The sequence below is a fragment of the Populus trichocarpa genome, chromosome 14, assembly GCF_000002775.5.
Source record: "Populus trichocarpa isolate Nisqually-1 chromosome 14, P.trichocarpa_v4.1, whole genome shotgun sequence".
In the NCBI taxonomy this organism is placed as follows: domain Eukaryota; kingdom Viridiplantae; phylum Streptophyta; class Magnoliopsida; order Malpighiales; family Salicaceae; genus Populus; species Populus trichocarpa.
The window spans coordinates 13463470-13488076 of record NC_037298.2 but is presented as its reverse complement, the minus strand read 5'-3'; the positions used below and the strand labels follow the sequence as shown (position 1 = coordinate 13488076).

The 24607-nt window shown below is 34.5% G+C and overlaps 1 protein-coding gene across 1 annotated transcript; it reads left to right on the top strand.

Moving 5' to 3' along the window:
* The first annotated feature begins 11730 nt into the window (after window positions 1–11730).
* Window positions 11731–16614, top strand: LOC7469382 (probable pectate lyase 8). The gene is made up of 7 exons (XM_002321206.4): window positions 11731–11999; window positions 12233–12286; window positions 12615–12680; window positions 14750–15392; window positions 15509–15612; window positions 15742–15880; window positions 15965–16614. The coding sequence occupies exons 1-7, from the start codon at window positions 11899–11901 to the stop codon at window positions 16184–16186; spliced, it is 1329 nt and encodes a 442-aa protein (XP_002321242.3). The 5' UTR covers window positions 11731–11898; the 3' UTR covers window positions 16187–16614.
* The last annotated feature ends 7993 nt before the right edge of the window (window positions 16615–24607 follow it).

Sequence of the window (24607 nt, the reverse complement as noted above, 5' to 3'; positions counted from 1 at the left end):
ACCACCTTCATAACCACCGTGAGGCATCGTCGGATTCCTCTCCACCGCCACCAGCATCACCGCCAGCTGCCATTGCCCTCCCAGTCGACAACAGCCCCGTGAGAAGCAGAAGGAAGAAACGAAAACAGAGGCGAACAGAGCTGAAGAAAAACGCAGAGAAGAGAAGGAAGAAGGCCGCAGCAACACCACCGCCAAATCAGCCACCAGCACCACCGTCAGCCCATCTATCCAGGCTCATCATCACAGGTAATTCTTTCCCTTATCACCTTCGGTTGTTCATCTTCTTGCATGCAGAACGTGCACTGTGCACAATCTGCAAGCAAGAAATTAATTAGCTGGTTACTGTGCAGGTGCACAGTAACCGGCTAATTAATTAACTGATTACTGTGCTCATGCACAATAACCAGTCTATGTTCATTTCGGGCTGGAACATCAGCCCAGCCCATGCGGCTGGGCTGAGTCCAGCCCTGTAGAAAGTAGGCCCGTTTTATTTTGGGCCGATTTCAGCCCAGTCCCTTTTGGGCCGGGTCTGGTTCAGTAAAAAACAAATTTCAAATTTCCAAAAAAACCTTTTAAAAAATCTGTGATTTTCCGCAATTTCGTTACTGCATTTTGATCAATATCAGTTTGTATTTTTATATTGTAAAGATACAAATCTGGTATTAAAATACCCGGTTTTCGTCAAGTCTTCAAAAAAAAGTGTTTTGTTTTCATGCATATGGCCAAGTCTCTCAAAGAAAAAAATTACATCATATTTTCATACAACAAAGAAAACTTCAAAAAAAATGTTTTAGCATGCATTTTGGCTTTAATAACTAGTTTATTAAAGTCACGAGAACTTGACCAATATTTCAAAAATTCCAAAAAAATTATTTTGTTTTCTTAATATCAGGGATTATGAATTTATACGTAAAACGTACTCCCGATATTAAAAAGATAGTTTTCTTTTATAGACATTAGAATTGTTAGGCTTTGCCCCATAAGATAAGAACTTCCTTACTGAGGAGGGCTTTTCTTGAACCATAGACGGACCAACAATTAAAAAACATGACAAGACCTTAGATTTTTATCAGACAATAAAACAATGCAGCTTACCTTAGGTAGAGCGTATTTGGGGTGCTAATACCTTCCCTTTACGCAACCAGTCTCCGTACCCGATCTCTGAGACCAGTTATGGTTTCTAGTGACCAGAATACTAGGTGGCGACTCCCATTCTTTTTTTTCCACTAATAAAAAGAAAAGAACTCCTTGTCTCCCCATATTTTCCAGATACACACACACACACATTGAGTGTGGAGGATGATCGCCGCGACGCCGTCCACGTGCGACACTTATATTTAAGCAATTGATTTAATTTAATTCAAAACAAGAATTTCTTTTTAAAAAAGCTAAATTTAACAAAGATTGACAAATAAAAAAAGATAACTAGATTTATTTTAAAAATTAGTGAAAAATCCTATAGAAAGTAAATAAAAAAAATAGTGGTTCCTAGTCTTTAATCAAATCAAATATTGAAGGATGAAATTGAAAATTTATTTAAAAAAAATAAATGAACCAAATAAATCTCCTAAATCCGGGGTAATCTCCAAAATTCATAATCCATTAAATCATATACTTGAGCTTAATTAAGAAGTTCAATTCAATGTTAAAAAATAAAATAAAAAAAATATCAATTTAGAAAATTTGTCAAAGTAAAAAGTAGCAATAAAAAATGGAGGATGAAATTGTAAACAAAAAAAATTTTAAAAATGATCTCAAATAAAATAAATAGCAATAAAAGAATGAGGACCGAATTAAACATATTAAGAAAAATTTAAAAAGGACGAAATTGAAAAAAAAATTTAATTATACAAAATAATTCAAATAAAAAATATCAATTGAAAGCAATCAAAACAATGAAGACGAAATATGTCAAATTAAAATATTAAAGGAGGATGAGATTAATTTTTTTTAAATCTATAAATAATTCAAATTAAAAAAATTAATTAAAAGAATAAGAATCAAATCCAAAGGAAAAACAATTGAGGGGTTGTTCTGAAGTTTTAGAAAGTTAGGTGCAAAAATTAATGAGGAATCAAACCGAAGAGAATCACATCACACAAGCCGCCTGTGGAGTAGGCCCTGCGATGATGAATCAAAAAACACCAAAGAATTCTATTTTTAACCATCACAAGCCACTGTTCGTGTTGTTTGAGCAAAATAGAGCGGCTTACTCGCATATGCCAACAACTTCTCTTTTTTATAATTATTAAAATATCAAATTTCTCTTAAGACCAAATGATAATTACAAAAAGTCAAAAACACCAAAATAAAAGTATGAATAAGCCTTTGGAGGCAAGGTAAGGAAACTTTGATTTCAAAAGCAACAAAGTCATTTTACTATGTTTTTTTTTAAGGGTAATTAAGTAATTATATTGTGCAAAAAAATTAAAAAGACCAAGTTGTCCTTGCTCAAATATAAAATGACAAATGATCCTTGTGAAATGACTCAATGACCCCTATCATAACCTAATTTTAGATTCCCCCAAAATTATCATTTTCTTTTAAATAAAATAAAAAAAGAAAAAAAAGGTTGGAAAAAAATATAAGAAGACCTAATTAGATTGGCAAAAACAAGTTGAAGAATGATTTATATGCATAAATGAGAGATGGAAGTACCAAATTAGATCTTTGATTTTATTTAAAAATTCAATTGCACCATTAAAGGATGTAAATATAAAAGGCAGTGTAAATTCAATTTCAAGGTTAACTTAAAAACAAATTGGATGAATTTACATAAAAATTCAAGGTTAACTTAAACCTAATTAGATTTTTAATAAGGTAATTTGATTTAATCATAGGTATACTTAAATGTTTAATTAAGTTTATAAATTAATTTAGGTCAAATTAAAATGATTAATTAAGTGCAAGGACTTAATTAGACTTTTAATGGGTCAAATTAATTTTATTAAAGAATTAATTGGTGATAAATTAAGTTTGGAAGCTTAATTTGAGCTTAATTGATAAGATTTAAATTTTGAAGGACCATATTTAATTTTTACAAGCTTAATGAGATGAAATCAGGGTTTAAATTGCAAGAAAATCAAAGTTCATGGGTCAATTAAAAGCTAAATTGAAGAATCTCAAAATCAAGGACCAAAGTGCAAAAGACGTGTAAGTTCGGGGACTACAATCAATTAAAATCAGGGGTCATCTTGAAAGAAATTGAAAGTTTGATAGTTGATAGTGGTCAAATTAAAAAAATTAGAAACCAAGGACCAATTTGAAAAAGACGCTCAAATCAAAGGAGTCAAATCAAAGTTGTTTTCAAGGGTGCGATTGCAAAAATTAAAAAATTTGAGGGTCAATTGAGAGTGCATATGCTAGAATTGAAACAACAAAGACCAAATTGAAGTTTGCGAATTCCCAATTAGAAAACCCTAATTTCTAGAGTTTAATCTGAACGACATGTCACTCATCTTTAATGAAGAGATGATTGACACGTTATCTAGTCCTTGTATGTCATCTTCTTCAACCGAGAAGGCTAATTGGATTGCCACCTTCAGGCGAATGAACAAGGTATCTCCAACTACCTTAGAGACTCAAACCACCATTAATGGAATGAGAAACACCTCATCTACAAGGATCAGTTATCCTCAACGCATGTTTATACCTCCTTTGACTCAATGAACTCAACAACATCTTGTTCCTGATAAGCTTCCCCTGCATTTGACGGTTTTAAGTTTATTGAGAGCTCACTTTCCGATCAATGAATGTGGAGTTTTGAACCTTCAAATCAAATGAGATTTGATCTCCATGGTAGATATACATTTTCTATGATTAATGGAACAATGTTTATGCATAGAGAAAAGCTTTTTTTACTTGTTGTCATTATGGTTCTTGCTTTCTGTTTTTGCCTTTAATCTTTTGTTTTTTTTATTGTTTTGATGATTCCAATAATTTATGGTAAGCATGCTTAAGCTTAGGTTGCTAGGTTTAGGTTTTTTTTTTTTATATATAGTTTTATTGCAATTTTCTGGGTTTAGATCTTTTGTTGGCCTTTTGGGTTTGCTGACTTTTTTGGGTTGACATTTATCCATTGAACTTTACTTAGGTTGTTGTTCTCTGAGTTATTTTGGTCGATTGATAGTTCTTACATGTGCGTTCGCATGCTTGTTAATCTTTAATTTAAGTTTTTTATGACTTAAAAACACCGATTTAAAAGGGGTTTTTTTTTATCTTCATTTCTTTTGTTTTATTTTTTGCATAAAGTCAAATAATCATGATATTTGTTTGATTATCGTGATGATTCAGTTTCAGATTCTTATTTGAATAATGTGTTTGTATGTCTATGTGTCTTTATTTCGATTTGACCTAGTCTATGTTTTGAATATTTGTTTTTGGGTTTCTTCGTAAGTTTTTGAGAAAAGTCAAATGTTTTCCCCCTTTATCTTTATTTTTTTATTTTGGTTTTAGGTCGTGTTTATAGGTTTGGGTATTTGGGCCAGGAAGCCCAATCTACGTGGTTGGGCTGAGCCCATTTTTCAGTAAGGCAATGTTTGACATAATCATTTTTATCAAAGAAAAAATACAATATTTTGGTCTTAAGTTATGTTTGTAAAACCCGTCCTTAAAATATTTTTTAAGCGTTCAAATTTTAGTCGAAAACGTGTTTGGCAAACAAGCCTTACTGATTTTCGAACAATGTTTATATTCTTATTTTTTGTGTTTTTTCCAAATAAACCCTCAAATAATTTTCAAAAATCCTGAAAAAATCCAGGGATCATTTTAAAATTATTTGTGAGTCCCTCGCATATGTTTCCAACAATTTCACTTAATATCTGGGCTATAGACTTATATTGTAAGATACGGACCTAGTATTAAAAATACCCGTTTTTTTCTAAAATTTCAAAAATTCTAAAACAAATTCTCATTTAAAAAATACAAAAATATATTTTATTTTGCGTGCATACGGCAAACTTTTAAAATTTTTATGCATATTTCATAAAAAAACAATATATAAATTGCAATTTTTCATACTTTGAAAAACACAAAATTTAATGGGTATCATAACAAGTTTGTGATTATCCATTAGGATTTGATCATAATTTCAAATAAAAAACCATTTTTATTTTATTTTGTGGGCTTTAGAATGGTTAGTGTTTAACCTGATGAGATAAAAATCTCCTTACTAAGGAGAACTTTTCTTAAACCTCAAACAATTTTTTTTTTGGAATTTAGAATGATTAGGTTTTAACCTGATAATATAATGATCTCTTTACTGAGGAAGACTTTTCTTAAATCTTAGCTGGCTAACGAATAGAAACATGACTTTGAATAATCAATAATGTAGCTTACCATATGCAGGGTATACTAGGGGTGATACGTTTTTCCCTTACTCAACCAGTACTCTTACCCAGACTCTCGCGGACCATTAGGTTTTCTAGTAACCATAATACTAGATGGTAACCCTTGAACCCTTTCAAATCATAATTTTATGATTTATCCCAAATACATCTCAATCTCATTCGATCTAGGAAACCCCTAATAAACAATTTACTTTTTTAAAAACAATAAATCAAGCCCTCTCCATAATACTTTTCTCACGGGCTTTAGGTTTTTGTTAATGTTTTAATCATAAACTTTATTTTTCTTATGTTTAGGTCTCAGATGTTGAGAGAAGAGAGTGAGAATCATTGGAAACGGAAGAGAAGAGAGAAAGATTTAGGTGACCGCATTCCAATCAATAAATTAGGTCTATCCATTAAGTGGATAAGGTTGTTTACCAATGGAATGGGTCTTGGTCCAAATGGACAAACCCTCTCTGTTAAGCTGTGGATCTTGGCCTGATAAGAACATGCATATAATTATTTGGCTTTAATGAGTTAATATTTAACAAGCTAAAATTATGTCGTCGTCCCCAACCTGCAGTTCCGGTGTTGAATTACCACATTGATCTTAATTTCATCTTCCAAAAACATCTAGAAGTTTGACCTCCGCTCATCATGCATGACTATGGCAGAGTATTGGGTTTGGTTTCACTTCATAACTATGATGAATTGTAACTTAGTTTCTCGACTAATTTGATCAACCTAACGACACAAAGAAGTCCAAGAGAACTGGCGCCCGCCCTTCTCCCTAAGGTCAATCCCAACTTATGATTCGGCTGGGAAAGAAAAAACTCAATTTTCTTTACAAGGTAGTTTTATCTTGAATTCGGGCTAATATACTGTGAAAATATTACTATAAAACTATTTGTAAAACCTTATATATAAATGATTCTTTGACATTAAATTGTCAAACCAAAGATGTTGTGTTTATGACATGATCGTCTTGGCTGCTCCCTCTTTCTGCTGGTTTTTCTTTGATAGGAATGGACAGTACTGTGGAACCATGACAACTACAATTAGTCACTCTCCACACTCATTAATTATTTGTTTGTTTAATGTGAAGTCGATCCATCAATCTTTGCAAGGACGACGACTTCTGTCATTTGCTGTGGAAGGAGGACAGGAGCAATTAACAATTGATCACTTGCGGGTGTTTGATTCAAGCATAATAGATCATGTGCTTGCCATTTTGTCGAGTCAATAATGGCTTCTCATCATATGTTTTGTATGTGGAGAAGCGACTAATTTAGCAAGGAGTTGGTGGAGATATATAAGCAACTGATCACTGTCATTTCCTTTTACCTATTATTAAAAAATAATATAAATCATATCCTAAAACCTTATCTAACAGCTTAAATTATTGGATTGTGATGGTTCTCTGACATGGTATCAGAGCCTTGATGACCAAGCGGTCACGAGTTCGAATCTCACCATCTCCATTTATTTGATAAAAATTAAACACAAGGTAATGTGGGTATGTGTAAGTTTCAAACCCAAAAAACTTTCACTTGAGGGGGTGCGTTAGAGAATAATATAAATCATATCCTGGAATCTCATATAACAGTTTAAGCTATTGGGTTGAGATGATTCTTTAACACCTATCAACACAAATTACAATTGGGTGTCTGAGAGTATATTTCTAACTGTTTTTAAGTGTTTTTTATTTGAAAATATATCAAATTAATAATAAAAAAATCACTTAATTCATTTTTAAATAAAAAACTATTTTAAAAAACACGTACACCACAGTTTCAAACACAAATGAGTCAATATGAACTCCCACAAGTTTCATAACCCCCTTTTGTTTTATCAAAGAGATGAAGAAATTGGTGGGATTAGTATTTCGTATTCAGGAAGGAATCAATTAACAGGCTCTAGCTCCCCTGATTAGCGGGGAAAAGACATGCGACCTTTTTTTTTTCCCTCGAGTTGTGCCGGCAACGAAGAATTCACACGCCTAATAAACAAACCAGCTGCTAACCCCCACCAACCCCAGTTCGATTCTGATCAATATTCAATTTTACCAGTGAAGTTGGTCGGAAACGCCCCCCTGAAACCTCTTGTAACACGTTAACTACAACTTAGAAGACGTATAATTGACAAAATAAGGGAACATGCATGCATGCTGATGCGCAGGCAACACTGAAATAATGCCATTAATTCAATGGATGGATATATATATATATATATATATATTCGTACAGACACACTGATTATTAATTATGGCCAGGCATTGCTTCGAGCAATTAGAAAATGGAATGCGCTATAAACATGGTGAGTGCCATTTCAATATGGTTCTTGTGGGTGGTTCACTTCACCACCAAACTTGAGTTGATCAGTACGTACAATTAGCTGGTCAAAGTTTTCGTGGAGCTTTGAATTGAATGAAATGCATGGTGGTCCACGTTCATTACAACTACAAAATTGTGTGTTATGTATCTTAATTATTTCACAATTCTTGGATTTTGAAGCAATTTCCAGAGATTCAATGAGAACATTCTTGACGGATCCCCCCTCCTCCCAGTGCAGCAGCAGACACAAACATGAAGTGACGTTGACCCTCCCGCACCATTAACACAGACGAATCGCAATAAAACAATGATTTAGAACAGAATTTTGAGTTGATGACATTTGCAAATCATCACGAGAGGTAGGTGAATAAAGCAACGAAACGGTGCTAGAGCAAAAGTCCAAAAGTCTCTCTTTCACCATCATTTTGGAACAAGAAATCAACCACGGCTGCCGTATGCCCTTGCTATGTTGTGCACAGTCAATGCAAGTATTTTTTTTTTTTATTTGTTTATTTTCTCTTTAGACAATCCAAGTACTGAAAGTAGCATTAATTAAACAAGTGCCTTGTCAAGAGTTTTTTCTAATTCGAGTAATAACAGACGTTGAGAGGCTTTTATTATATATCCTTGTAAGAGTTTTTTGTTATGTTTATGATTCAGGAACTCAAGATCAATGGCGTGCAGAGTCCAAGACATGCTCCATAATTTTATGTCAATTAAGTTCTTGTGTGATTAAGGAAGCCGATTAAGTTATCAAGCTTACTTTAATTAATTTCTGACAGCAAGACAATTAATATTGCTTCAACAATACTGCTGTCTGCGTTGTACCTTCTCCCTCAATTTAACACTACAGATCGTACAGAAGCGGAAACATCAAAGTGAGTGAGGTTTTGGTGGGGGTAGCGAAACATCAAGCCTTCATGGGGGCCAATCTAGCCTGGCTTGCATCTCAAGGGATTGGCTAGCTAATATGCGGGGTTCCATCTAAATTTTGCAAGGACATGCACGTTTGATGAAGTGATTGTATATGTTTTTTTAAAAAAAAATTAAAATGATTGTTTGGATCAATTTGTGCGTATTTTAACTAATTCTATGAGTTCTGAAGTTAACAACCATGTAAAAGTATCTAGTGGCTCTGAAGTTTGTAAAACTTGAACTGATAATCTCTATAGAGCAAACTCAAAACCTGACCAATTAATTTACATTTTTTTTTGTTAATTATATATATATATAAATGCAAGATATAAAAGTGACAGTAAATATAATATAAAAAAAATATTCTTCCAACACAAAACTTTACATGATATGCGAGATATTTAAAATGATTTTATATTATAACACAAATTCTTAAATAAATTTTTATAAATTTAAAACTTGTACAAGTGTTTATCCTAAAATTTAATTAGAAATAACGAAAATAGAAGGATTTGAATTTGTAATATTTGGTCAAAGAGAATCTAATATTATATTAAAAAACAACCTTAATTCAAGAGTTTAAACTAGTAATTTAGACTCTAAAATGATTGATTGATGAACACTACTTGCTTTGACTATCAAAAGCCTTTAAGGTTAAGGGTCCAGACTGGGAAAACATTAAATTGATTGAGGTGGCTTTTTCATGGATGATCTGCCTTTAGACGACTAGCAGCTCAATATTAATTAATATGCTTAAATTTCAACAATATAGTATATAAATTAAAAAAGAAAAGGAAAAAAAGTAGAGGTAATCACTCCTTATATTGATGATTATAGCCATTGTTACTTTTTCGAACTAGTCACAGCGATTATTACTTAGCAGGGACGCAAACTCTCATGATTATGAACATAAGTGGCAATTGTTGTCTGCCCTAATTTTGACAAACAAAGGAAAGGGGTGGAGGTTTGTTCTTTTTATTTTATTTTTTAATAAGCTCATCTTATGTCAGTGATGTGTTCCAGCAACAAGAAGGATTCTAGATTCAAATTATGTTTGACAGTGTTATAGCGGTTATTTTTTAAAATAATTTTTATAATTTTAAAATATATTAAAATAATGTTTTTTTATTTTTTAAAATTATTTTAGAATAGCAAGGATGTGATATTAGATCTGTAAGAGCTCTCCAGCTGAGAAAACTAATTAATTAATGGACCATTTGAATCCACATGCGTACTGGGAAAGACAAATGCAGACAGACCCATCTCACGTTATGGGCACTGTACATTGAATGTCTAATCATACTGTTGCTAGAACAAAAAAAAAGACAAGAAAAAGGATGCAATGATTTTATTTTTATTGAAGCCAAGCCAGATTTGAGATTGACACCTCTTTTCTTGTCAAATTCTGTTTATAATAGCTTCATATATATATATATATATATATATATATATATATATATATATATATATATATATATATTTCAAGTTGAGATACATTAACATTCAAATCTTCGTAGATCATAATATTTTAAAAAATTCAAGTAATTTACAAATAAAATTTATATATTAGATAATCGATTAATTTTATTGATATTAAAAATACAATTATTTTATTTTTAAAATAAATTCACTTTCTATCAATGATAGTGTATCCGAGATGATTTGTTGGGTTTTTTTTAGAGAGTCCTTTAACCCATCCCCCTGAAGAGTGCTTTTTATTAGGTTTTTATATACGGTGTCAATAATAATGTTCTAATAAAATCCAAGTAACTTAGAAACAAAACTTATTTATTGGATAATCGGTTAATCTCATGATTCTAACAATCTGATTCATTTTTTCTAGTTAAGGTGATTAGTAGCCTGTACCTAGTACTAAGTAAGCTAATGTGGTTGGAAACTTTAAATTTAGGGACTCTTATATACTTAAATAAGCATATTTTTAAAGAAAGAACATAATGATATTTTAAAAAGAGATACTTTGAAAATATTTATGCATTAAATGAGGAATATATAACCAATGAGTCTTATCTCTTGTGGAGAGAATGGGCTAAAAAGTTAATTTTTTCTAATAATATTTAACGAGAAATAAATTTTTCTAGTTTAATATTGTTATTAATATTAAAAATATTATTATTTGTATTAAAAATATTCTTATTTTTATTATAATTAATATTATTAATATAAGAATTAATAAATTTGAAAAACAACCATAAATTTGATTTAAAAGGTAAATTTAAAAATTATTATTATTATTATTAATTTTTTTAAAAATATTATTATTATGAAAAAAAACCATAATTTTTTTTAATAAATTAAAAAATATATAAACTTGGATAAGAGAAGTTATATATTATTATAAATATTATTATTAGATTTGGCAAGTAACGATACCCAATCTCTTAGATTTTCTTTCATTAAGAAACTCAACACTTTTAAATTTTAAGGTTTTTAAGATTTTTTTATGAAAAAAAAAGCCCACTGTATAGCACAGTACACCTAACCAGTAATAACTATACATAAAAGCAAGCCTAACACACGAGTCAAAACTGGACAAATTTGTATTGAGAAAGGAAGAAAGGAGAAGGAGAAGCGCGGTAAACTAGCGGGAAACATTTTACGCGGGGATTTGCACAGAGACACAAACCGGAAGAACCAGTAACCTTGAAGAGCATAGACCCCTTTTACCGTACTCATGAGCTGGACAGCTGTCAACGACGTACATCTTGCAATCAACAGACAAATTCGTACGAAACCGGATTCTAAAAACATGTGACAGCGTGGCAAACATTACTAGCGAGTATCAATAACCCAACGTCAAAAGCGAGTACCAAATACCAGTAAATCAAAATAAATAAGCTGACAAGGCCACGGTGGTCCCCAGTGATTGTGAGCTGATGTGTCAGAGAGGAGGTGATCAGGCACGTGATGGACCGACACACATGAGACGTGGAGACTTAAAGGCTCTCTCTCTCTCTCTCACTCTTTCTTTGGGAGAGAGAGAAGAAATCAGTTAGTAGCGGTTAGGGAGGTAGGGTGGCGGTTAAATGTGGTTAATATTAGAGGGTCAATTAACTTAACTAGAGTTAAAAAGGAGGGTTAAATAAAAAAGTTAGGCAAGTGATATAGGCTTGACAGACGTTTAATTTTCACTATAAAAAAGAGAGCTCAGCTTCACCTCTTCTCTGACTCCATCTTCTTCTTCTTCTTCTTCTCCTTCTTCTTCATCAGTGCACAGAAAAAGAAACAGAGAGATTTTCTCTTTTCTAGAGAAAGAGAGAATAGAAAGAGCAATTATAAGAGAGTGTGTGTTCTTTGATTCAACAATGGCGGTTTCGCTAAGATGCTTTTGTACATGGACATTGCTGGTTCTAGTTATGTTTCTCAGTGTAAACGCTGCGGAAGAGAAAGACGAGCTGAAATTGAGGTACATCTTGATGAGAATTCATTCAATATAGAAGACTGCAGTAGGAATTAATGGAAACAGAGGTGCATTTTTTTTCACATTTGAATCACCGTGATCTTCATTGCAAGCTCCAAAAGAATCTCCGTATACGAGCATTTTCTATTTGCTTAATGTCTAGTGCATTGAATGAATTAAGAAGAAAATGTTAGTTTTCAACGCAGAGTCGTCATGATATTTTGTATTTATTCTATCAGGTTGAAGGAAACGCAGGAGTTGCTAAGGTCAAAGAACTCGTCGATGGCAGAGTGGTGAGTAACAGACAAGTTAAAAATCTGAACAGAGGTCCCAATCGTAAACGTTGAAAATGGTGGGACTCGGACCGTTGGATGAAATCGAGCGGAATCTATCTAACATCCGTTAATTTTAAGCCATTGAGATCGCGCCCGGAAAATTAATCCGGACCGATCGTTAATTCGTTATGCTTAGATTTGTTAGAATCGCACTCTTTGGGTTTTTTTTAATGTACGAAAATGACCTTACTCGAGTAACAGGATTTTGTGGGGCTAAATTAGTCATCAAATATGTGAAAATGTCTTCATTTTGAATTAAAATTCAGTTTTACTTGTATGTTTTCAGGTCTGATGATGCATGGAACGAGCATACTGTAGAGGATTCAGAGGAGGTGGCTGCAATGGTTGATGAGTGAGTGCCTCTCTCCTTCTCTCTGGTTTGTTTTTTGTTTTTTAATTTATTTATTTTGGATCCCTCTTCCCATGAGAATTACTAAGAGCAAGTCTAATGCATGCTAAGTTATTATTTTATTGGGCTCATGCCGTTCTATTTCCATAAATCTCGTGATTCCATTGAATGAACTTCTTAAATTTTAGAGCTACGAAGAGACCACATGACTAGTGCATATTTAAACTCAAAAGTAAACCCTGATCTAGTCTTCTTTATTTAACATTAAGTATAGTTTTTAGTTCTTACTGCTCTTTTGGAACATTAGATGTCATTCTCACCTCGCTGGTGCTGAAATTCCTGCCAAACACTAAAGAGTCAACGACAAATGATGTGGCTAGTTTGAAGCTATATTTGTTGGAGAAGAGTCCTGTTGTTGGAAATATTAAGGGGAAAAAATAAATAAATAAATAAATATAGGATATGTATATCAAGCATAGTCTCTACTGGTCTTTCGGAACGTTAGATGTATTTTTTACCTCACTGGTGTTGAAGTTTCAGTCAAAAGAGTCAATGACAAATGGTATATATGAATCCTCAATACAGGATACGTCAAATTAATTTGAGAAAAAGGCGTTACTAACTACTAATCAGGTGGGAAAAAAAAAGGGAAAAGGTAAGAGAGGGCTTGTTTAAATCTAAGGATAATTTCTAGCTGTTTTGCTTCATCCATGGTAATGTCTATGCGCTTTTGGTTCTCTGTTACTGTCGGTTTTTGTGATAAATAAAAAACCCTTTAAATTATTGTTCAAGAAGCTCCCATCTATCGTTTGAGGATTAATCAACAACCATGTTCTCTACTGTTGCGTTCTCTCCTTCTACCTTTTAATCTTGCTGCCAGTTTATGCACATGCACATGTCCTGAGATCCGCGCACCACGCCCTTAATTTATTTCCTGTCCTCCTCTTCTTTCCCAGTCCAAATCTCATTCACAAGTACACTAGCTTTATATCAAATGCGCCTGTGATTATTTAATGGTCTTTTTAATGCCTTTTAAGAAGTCATTGTTGAGTTTGAGTGTACATTAAACGAGAGAAAAAAAAATATTCAGGGGAGATGCCGTTTTGCATGCTGACTTTTGCTTTTACCAGATTGCAGGATATCTAGCATACCAAACCCTTCTGATGGTAGAGTTTATATCTTTTTGCATTGAGTCTTCTAATTTTTCTGATAAGTTAGTTTCTTGAATCAAATTATGGGTGCTAATCTGCGTTGTTTATATATAATATAGGATTCCACCTCCAGTTGCCACTAAATTCTACAATCAATTTCACTCAAGTTCTGTCCCACTTCTAAAGAATTGAGCTGTTGTTATTCTTTCACACCATTATAAATTCATAAATTTTTCCAGCAAGGCTAAAATTCACATTTTAGATTTATTGGAACTGTATTAATTACATACATCGCCCTGTAAAAAGACCAGGTGGGGAAGACAACTTAGATTCTGCTCCTGTTCTCCAGCCTGTCAAGAGACAGTAGATACAGGTCACATAGCACAGATCTGGCTTCATACCGTATGCCTTTGTCCAAGTCCTTTTTGTTGATCCAGCAGCTGCTCAATTTACCCAATAGGGCCACCATGAACTCACTAAATGTCCACATTTTTATTGTCCACCGACACACCAAGTACCAGACAGGAATTCGTTCCCCCAGTCTTGCATTTATTTCTTACACAGCAAATTGAGGGAGAGAATCACACGCTTTTCCGTACGCACCGTATCCATCTCCCATCACATGGCCTACACATCTTGAAGCGGGACAGCCTGCTTTAACTTCCAAGTGTTTGATTAAATACTTGCACTATATTGGTCCGCGACTTTGAACACATCTAATGTTGTTGCGATAAATGTACATTACTGTTTGCCTTTTCGTTCTTATTTTTCTGCTACACGTGCTTTAACTTGGACTTCAGACTGGTTACTCGTGGATAATTAGTAACTCGCGTGTCAACTCATTGGAAAAGGAAAGGAACAACTTGATTAATTAGACGACGGTGATAGCAATTTCATAACCGTGATTTCTGTTTTTACCAGGAGCATACGCAACAGCACTGAAAGGAGGAAATTGGGATTTTTCTCATGCGTAACTGGCAATCCTATTGATGATTGTTGGCGATGTGATCCCCATTGGCAACTCCACAGAAAGCGCCTTGCTAACTGTGGCATTGGTTTTGGACGCAATGCTGTCGGAGGTCGCGATGGAAAATACTATGTTGTTAGCAACCCTGGCGATGATGACCCTGTTAACCCAAGACCAGGGACTCTACGCCATGCTGTCATTCAAGACCAGCCTTTGTGGATTGTGTTCAAGAGGGACATGGTGATTACCCTCAAGCAAGAGCTTATCTTGAACAGCTTCAAGACCATAGATGCTCGTGGAACCAATGTCCACATTGCCAACGGGGCTTGCATCACCATCCAGTTTGTCTCGAATGTCATAATTCATGGTCTCCATATACATGATTGTAAGAGTACAGGCAATGCGATGGTTCGTAGCTCGCCTAGCCATTACGGGTGGAGAACTATGGCTGACGGAGATGGTATCTCCATTTTTGGAGCAAGCCACATATGGATCGATCACAATTCTCTTTCAAATTGCGCCGATGGCCTTATTGATGCTATAATGGGGTCCACCGCCATTACCATCTCGAACAACTATTTCACTCACCATAACGAGGTCAATTATGCTTTCTATCCATCAATTCTTGTTTTTTTTTTATTATTATTATTATTATTATATGAGCTTATAACTGTGTGGAATGACTGAGTTTTTCTTCAAAAATGAATTAACAGGTTATGCTATTAGGCCACAGTGACTCCTATAAAAGAGATAAGCAGATGCAAGTGACCATTGCCTATAACCATTTTGGTGAAGGTCTTATCCAGAGAATGCCCAGGTAATTGACCATCAACATACATACATACATACATACATGTATGTATGTATGTATGTATGTATCCCTTGTGCGGTTTCCTCGTAGGATTTATAGAATGATCTTAACGAGGTCAATTCATAAACCTTGCAGGTGCAGGCATGGGTATTTCCACGTAGTGAACAATGACTACACGCACTGGGAAATGTATGCCATTGGAGGGAGTGCTAATCCCACGATTAATAGCCAGGGCAACAGATATCTTGCCCCTGCCAACGCTTTTGCCAAAGAGGTATACTAAATGAACATGCAATTTCTTGTGATAGCGATGATCATGTGATGATTACAGTCATGAGAACAAAATTTATACTGGCAGGTGACAAAAAGGGTAGACACGGAAACTGGAGTCTGGAGTCATTGGAATTGGAGATCAGAAGGCGACCTCCTGCTAAACGGAGCCTACTTCATTCCATCAGGAGCTGGAGCTGCAGCCAGCTATGCCAGGGCCTCAAGCTTAGGGGCCAAGTCCTCATCGATGGTCGGGGTCATCACTTCAAATGCTGGAGCCCTAGTCTGCCGCAGGGGCCGCCGATGTTAATTCTCAATCCCATCAATAGTTTAAAAAAACAAAAAAGATGAGTACAAAAAAACATTCAAAATTTTTCATTTTCCTTCCCCTGTTATTGTTATAATAGCAGTATCCAGTAAGTTTGCAGCTACTCTGTTTACAATATCATCCCCTTCTCTGTATTTCTCCCCGATGCCCTGCCCACCAAATATCTGGCAAATGTACATTTATACTACATGTGCCATACTGCTGTCACACCAATATGCAATATTCCACCTGTAACCTTTGCCACCGATCGACCTCGGCCTGCTTTAAATGCTGCAGTGTTGTTCCACATCTCTATTCCTCGTAGAGTATAGTCCATTTGCTTCTTCTCTACTGTATAATTCAATTCTCTATTGGATCGACATGTCACAGATATTTGTTTAATTTGCTAGCACCAAGGTTCTTTTCTCTGATCATTTGGTCCTTTTATTTTTGTACCGACCCTATTTTTAAAGTATTTTTAAGAAAAAAAACCAATAAAATAGCAAAAAACACCAAAAACTCAAAACAATTATGTTCTTGATGTATTTGCGTCATTTTCAGCTGTCTCAGGAAAATTTAAATTTCAAATGTCTTTTCAACACATTCAGCTTTTAACATGTCATTTTCAAAATCATTGATTTTTCTTATTAAATCGATATTGATGTTACTCTTTTTTTAAAAAAATCAAAATACAAATGTTGGACCAAACAATTGAGGGAAGAAGACAAAACTTTTCCACCTATAAATAGGTGGCCCCACACACACGCGCGTGCACGTACACACAAAGGTGAGGGGCCATAAAAAAAAAAACCCTAGTAGCCCGCGGCCCTTCATTTTTTTCCTTCCTCCCAAACCAGTCTCCCTCTCTACCTAACAGCTCCTAGTAAACCACAGGTCAATCCTTTACCCTAGCCTCAAACTCTTCTTATCTCCTTCAAACACCAACAGATTCACCGTCCACCAAATCGACCATACCACTACCCCCTTCTCACCAGACCACTGCCTCCTTTAACATACTAACACCACACAGCCCCCCATCACTGATCATAATCACCATGCCAGCAAGACAACAACAACTATCTGTTATACCTAGAGAATTAATATAAATGAATTTTGGCAATTTGAGGAGCTAGGAAACCTCCACATATTCACATTTAAATGATGCCTTTCATTCCTAATGCTTTAGCCTTTAATAGGCGTTTTATAGACTTGCAAATAAATAAGAAATAACTGACCCACTTAACTAGTCTTTAATAGGAAATAATTGACCCACTTCGCACGAACTGTGCATTACCAAATAATAAATCACATAACAACTAAAGTAACAATATGCATAACCTAAAATACCCTTTAATAATTAAAGTAATTCCCTAGCTTACTTAGCTTCATTTCTCTTAAACATTTTAGGCGTGCAACATAACCTTTCCTTTTAGAAGAACTCGCCCACGAGTTCGGGATATGTCTTACGCAGCTCCTCTGCATCCACCCAGGTGGCATCTTTCTCGTTAGCTCTTTTTCATTGAACCAAGAAATCAACTCCTGCGCAATTTCCTTTTTTCTTGAGCCTTCTTTCTAATATTTTCTCTGGTTTGGGGGTTAGTGTTTCTTTTTCCATCACTGTTGGCAGTCTAGGGTTAGGGTTTAACTGAGTTCCAATCTTCTTCTTGAGGCAGGAGATGTGAAATACTAGGTAAATCTTGGAGTCTTTGGGTAGATCAAGCTTGTATGCAACTTTTATAATTTTTTGAATGATCTGGAAAGGCCCGAAATACCTTGGAGAAAGCTTCAAGCTTTTCCTCACTGCTATTGTCATTTGTCTATAGGGTCTTAACCTCAAATAGACCCAATCCCCCATGCTATATTCCCTTTCTGTTCTCTTTTTATCTGCGTATAACTTCATTCTTGTTTGAGCTTCTTGCAGGTTTTTCCATGCCAAGTTAAGGATGCAATCTCGACTTTTCATTTCGTCTTCAACTGCTTGTACTGTCGTGGTCCCAAGCTCATATGGGAGGAGTTGTGGTGGCTCTTGTCCATATACTATCTCAAAGGAGGTAAACCCTGTGGAGCAGTGCTCTGAAGTATTATATGTTCACTTGGCTAAAGGTAGCCAACAGACCCAATCTTTGGGTCTATCACTTGTAAAACACCTGAGGTACCCTTCTAACCATTTGTTCATTACCTCTGTTTGCCCGTCCATTTGAGGATGATAGGTTGAACTCATTAACAACTTGGTTCCACTTAAATGGAAGATTTCTTTTCAAAAATTGCTTGTGAATATTGTATCTCGATTACTGACTATACTCTATGGTATGTCGTATAATTTGAATATGTTTTTCATGAATGCCTTTGCTACTGTTGTTGTGGTATATGGATATGTCATTGGTATGAAATTACTGTACTTGCTGAACTTGTCTACTATCATCATGATTACATTATACCCCTTAGACAAAGGTAACCCCTTTATGAAGTCCATACTAATATCCACCCATACTTTACTTGGTATTGGTAGAGGCTGCAAAGCCCCAGCTGGTTTGAGGTTTTTTGTTTTATTTCTTTGGCATACCTCACATTCTCTAATGAATTTTCTGATGTCCTTTCTCAAGTCATGCCAAAAGAATTCCCTCTTGAGCCTGGAGTGAGTCTTTTGTGAACCAGTATGCCCTTACATGGGGTTGCTATGAAATTGATACATGACTTGCTCCTGCTGCACCTTTAAGGTTCCTAAGTGTAGCCTCCCTTTGTAGAATAAGAACCCCCATCTAACCTGGTACTTGAGGGGATCAAGATCACCTTGATGGTAGTAGTTGAGTAATTGTAACAACTGGGGATTTTGTGATTTACTTGATGGAGCTCTTCCCATCAATTAACCGTAACCATGTTGATGGCCTTGGCTTCTCCATAATTAGTCATAGTCCCCTCCAATTCTGAACTATTCTTATGGTCCAGTAACCTGGAGAGAGCATATGTTGCCTATTTCCTTTGCCACTACGATATTCCACACTAAAATCAAAGCCTAACAGCTTTGTTATCCACTTTTTGTTGAAAAGGTGTTCCAACCTTTTGCTCCAAAAGGTGCTTCAAAGCTAGGTCAGTCCTTACTTTAAATCTATGCCCCAACAGATAATGTCTCATTTCTGAATTGCCAATACAAGAGCCAAAAAATCTTTTTTTATAAGTGGATAAGAACAAATTTTTACCTTTTAATACTTCGCTTAAATAAGCTAGAGGCCTCCCTTCCTGTATTAAAACCGCTCCTAACCCATTTCCAGAAGCATCACATTCTACCATGAATATTTTGGGAAAATCTGGTAAAACATTGATTAATGAGTATAAAAACAACCCTTATCTTATGTACATGTTAATGAAATAAGTTTTTATCAATACAACTTTACAAAAACAAACCGGATCAAAAAAGATTTATAGATATAAATTTTCAGGAAAACAAGCACGTCTTAGTGAAGGCATTCTGCTGCCAAGCCCCAAGCATGCTGGGTCTAGCGGTGACCAAACCCTTGTATGCTAGGCTTGGTAGTGTGTCAAGCCCTGGGCACATTGGCTCTGATGCTGACCAAACCCAGAGATAATTGGCCTTGGTAGTGTGCCAAGTCTCGAGAATACTAGGTTTGATAATGTGCCAAGCCCCGAGCCTGTTGAGTTTGGCTCTAGCCAGACCCAAACACAATTGGGCTTAGTATTGTGTCAAACCCCGACATGCTATGTTTGGCACTGGCCAAACCCAGATGTGATTAGGCTTGGCGATGTGCCAAGTCCAAGATAACGTGGATCTGGCAAATATAGCAGACTCAAGGTACTTAGACATGGCCATCTGTCAAGTCCAAGGTAACGGAAGTCTAGCAAACATGTCAGACCCAAGGCACAAGGACTTGGCAGTCCGCCAAGTCCATTGCAGTTGGACTTGACAGCCAGCCAAGTCCAAGATAACGTGGGCCTAACAAACATGTCAAATCCAAGGCACAGAGACTTTGCAGTCTGCCAAGTCCATTGCACTTGGACTTTATAGTCAGTCAAGTCCAAGATAACGTAGATCTAGCAAACATGTCAAACTCAAGGTACGTGAACTTGACAGTCTGATAAGTTCAAGGTAACGATCATCCTCCCTTGGTACGCCTAACCGAATGATCATCCTACCCAGGACACGTCCAAAGAGATGACCATCGTCTCTTAGGTCTAGCCTAAGGTAAGAGCTCAACCTTCATGGGCTTAGCTACATCTGACATCTTGAACCTTAATCTTCCTATACCTCTTAGGTCTATAAAAGTCATTCAAGGACCCACCATATTTCTATCAAGCATTAATATAGATGTAAATGATATTTATACCTCATTAAATGCTATCATGGTAAAATTACACTTCATACCTATTTTTTTACAAAAACGACAAGACTCGTGGGCTATAAATACACCATAAAATCTTCAAATCAATTATTCACAATCTTCATTATTTACTGTATATATATTTTCAAAGCATTTTTTTCTAGAATATTCTTGTATTTTCTATCTCTAAAAAGATACTTATTTAAACATCGGAGAGTCCTCATCTCCACTAAAAAGAACCTTTACAGGCACTAGTCACAAGCCACTTGGCCTATTAAGCACCAAGTATATGTTATCAAACACCTTAGCTAGGAAGGATAGATGAGATTGCTAGGACCAATTGATTAACCGATTATCCAATCTAGAAACCCTATTCTTAGGCTATTTGGATTTTTTGGGACCTCATTAGTGGCGTTGTCTGTGGGAAACTGGTAAAAAAGTCATTGGTTTTTTTCTAAAGCTTGCTTTTGATATTTTCAGACCATTTCATGGCACACAACCAATGCCCACCTGGGTTAAAACGCGGGACATGGAAAGAAACGTTTCGGTCTTATAGGGTTGTGTCTTGTGTGCGTTTAGTTTTCTTTGTTCTTTCAATTTTATCTTAATTCTTGATGAAGGTTTTGTAGTTATGAATTGGGTCCAGTAAAGATTTATTTGTTGATTCTATTCTTATGCACTTTAAAACTAAGTGATTGAAGCTACTAAATAGATGAAATGGGAAGGACTCGACAGTAACTATAAGAGTTTTGATCAGATTAATAGAGGTGATGAATCAGTGACAGTTGTTACATGTCTTCTCAGGAATATTCTGAAGTAGGCTCTTCTCAGGAAGCAGAAGACAAAAAAAACTAATGTTGGTTTTTTCTAATTTTTATATAAATTAATCGAACCGATCCAAAATTGGTTAGTTTGGAACGGTTTCAATTTTGAAATAAAAAAAATAGTTTGGTTATTGTTTTAAGTAAAAACCAAACCAGCCCGAAAAATAGCCACCCTTACAAAACATATATATATATATATATATATATATATATATATATATATATATATCCTAGCTTTGATGCCCGCATGATGCTGTGTTCGTTTTAAGTGAAATTTAATTCTAATTATTATAATAGATAATGATAAAATAATTAGAAATATTATGAAGTAAAAGACATGGAATTCATGAAGTTGATGGTGGATTGCAAAAGTTAAGTAAAGACAGTTAAATCTAAGCAGAACAAGAATGCATAGAGCCAAGTATTTTATGCCTTATACATATAGAAAAGTGGATGTCAATGAATGGCAAGTTGCAATAAAAAAGCATGTGATAAAGACGTCCAATGCTAGATAAGAAACATTGATTAATTGAATGCTAGTTTTTTTTCCTACAGCAAGAGATAAATGTAACTGTAAGCTACAAATTATTCTCAAAGAAATAAACATCAAAGATTCTTGAAGATAAATAAGAAATGAGAAATAAAGATGTAATTGTATATGAGTTCATAAAAAAGAAAGGCAATCAAGAAATGAGTTTATAAAAAAGCATTGCCATGGAAATAGAGAAATGAAAACAAAATTAAAAAATACAGAGCAATTAAAATCTTGAAGACTAAAATTAAAGGTTTAAAAAATACAGAGCAACTCAAATTTTTTTCTTATTGGGGATTGTCTTGATTTGGCAGACAATTTTTTCTATCCTATTTTGATTGCTACAGTTTATTTATTTTTTAATAGTGTTGGTATAATTTTATTGTATCTCAATTCTTGATATATCTCAGCATCACATGGTATATTCTAATCTATTTCATTTTTTTGACACTATGATGAAACTCTCAAAACTCGAGTTCTTATATATCTAGATTACAGAAATTGTAAAATAGAATAGAAATATGGTATCAATATTGGCTTAATAATTAAAATAAACAATTTTTATTGGTCACTTTATTTTCCCCACGTCTAATAAATGGTCTAGATTCAGTACCGGGCAAAAGAAACGGCCAACATTTTCTGGGCAGGATAAAATCCTTGCAACATTTGCATGTCATAACAATTGCCTCATGTGTTAAACAAATAGTTAGCCAGTAGCTTCTATCTGCTAAAAGTCAAAAGCCACATGTCAAGTATTATGGAAACAAAACGCGACAATGTGCCCTCTCATCCCACCCATGTACAATAATTTGAGATGCAGACAACAACATGAATACAATAGTTTCTCACAACAATCTTAGAAGCAACAAATAGAGGTATGTTCTAACCTTGAAGTCTAAGTCCTCTCCTGAAAGATAATCTGATGGAGAAAATGAAGAATTGCAGCAACCAAGAAAAGTCGATGCTAAATAATAGGAAAATGAAAAAAAAACTAATGTATAAAACCGACAACAAACCAATATGCAATTATGAGTGAAATAAAAAAGAAGAAACGATGAAGAACCTGGGAACTAATGCATGGTAAAAAGAAAGCAAAATATTTCAGCCAATTACTCCAAAATCTACCTTTGGATAACCATATCACAAAAGCACAAAACTACACTAAAGAAATTGAACAAAAAAATCATGCAAGTTATAAATCAAGACATCAACAAAAATCACTACTCAAATAATGGCATGAGAAACGAACGCAAATAATAACATGAGAAACCAACAAAGGAAAGCTTGCAACCAGAGAAAAGCATATAAAAACATGGCAAGGAATTGCTCGAAAAGGAAAGAGAATGGACCTAAAAGGCATGATCATGTTAAAAAAATCAAGAAGTTGCAGAATATACAACGCATGTGCACCCTTCAAGACAAAAATAAGCACACACAATAGGGCTAGCTGAAGGAACAGTTGCATTCTAAAATTAAGAAAAGCTATTGAAATAGGAAAGCAAAATGACAATGCAATGAAAAAAAAATTCTAAATGAGTTTAAAAAATCACAAAGAAACCAAAATACTTGGCAAAAACTAAAAAAACTTGTTAGAAAATCAGAGAAAAGAGATGACATGCAATCCTATAAACAATCAATGAGTGGGTACTATCAATGATGGTCCATTTGCAGATCAATAAAAAAAAAAGAGCCAAACACTAAGGCAAACTAAAAGAAAAGCATCACCAATGAAAATCCTTGAAGTGCACTGAAAGGGAAGAAATTATAGACTATAATGATAGCCAGCCAAGCAACAAAAAAAGCTTTATTTTAAAGCAAAAGGTACTTACATGTAGCAACAAAAAGAGACAGTAAAGTCGTTGATCCAAAGCAGAGAAATAAATAGCAGATGAAGCTAAAGACAACCCTGAAAAAAATATAAAGACCTGATGAAAAACAGGAAAGCATGACAAATTATGGCTGGCTTGCACTGAAAAAAAAAAGTAAAAGCTGAGAGAGAAGTATGAAAAGCTCAAGGCAAAACAGAAGGCTGAAAAAATTAAAGTAATCAGACGCAACCTGGCAGACATAAATGGAAAGAATTCAATGCTAAAAAAAACACATTCCATCTGAACCCTCAACAAACGCTACTTGTTGGTGCAGGGCATCCATGTTCATTCAATGAACAATGACAATTATGCATGAAAAAACAAAAAAATAACGAAGATAAAAAGTCCAACTCACCTCAACAGAAGCCAAAAAACACACACCAACAAAGGCAGCCAAACAATCCAAAAGCCAAGACAACCTGAACCACATAATGCAAAAAATAAAATAAGGGAATCAGAAGGCTCACAAAGGAAAAACATGACAGGTAACGCAACGAAAAAAAGATGACTAAATTGGTGCAACAAAATATAGCAAGGGCAGTTGATTCTGAAAGAGTGTAAAATATGACGAAAAAAAAGCTAACCCAACCTAAAAAACAAAAGTTGCACAAAAAAACCTTAAATTATCATATACGATGAAGAGGGAGTTGGGAGCTGACAGAATTGAATTACTAAAAAAACCCCAGAAGAGCACCACCCAATACAATGATATAATGAAAAACAAACAAAAAAGACTTGTCAACTATACTAACCAAAATAGAACAGGAAATAATGAAGTTTGGTTACAACCTAGACGATAGTAGAGGAAAATGTGACATTGCAATTCCCTGTTACAAACGAATTTCATGTTAGCCCCCAAATAAATG

Excerpts from the sequence above, each read along its gene's own strand:
- LOC7469382 (XM_002321206.4), top strand. The coding sequence starts at position 11,899 with ATGGCGGTTTCGCTAAGATGCTTTTGTACATGGACATTGCTGGTTCTA. Across the intron at positions 12,681-14,749 it reads GTGGCTGCAATGGTTGATGA|GAGCATACGCAACAGCACTG; the intron begins GTGAGTGCCTCT and ends TGTTTTTACCAG. Across the intron at positions 15,881-15,964 it reads CCAACGCTTTTGCCAAAGAG|GTGACAAAAAGGGTAGACAC; the intron begins GTATACTAAATG and ends TTATACTGGCAG.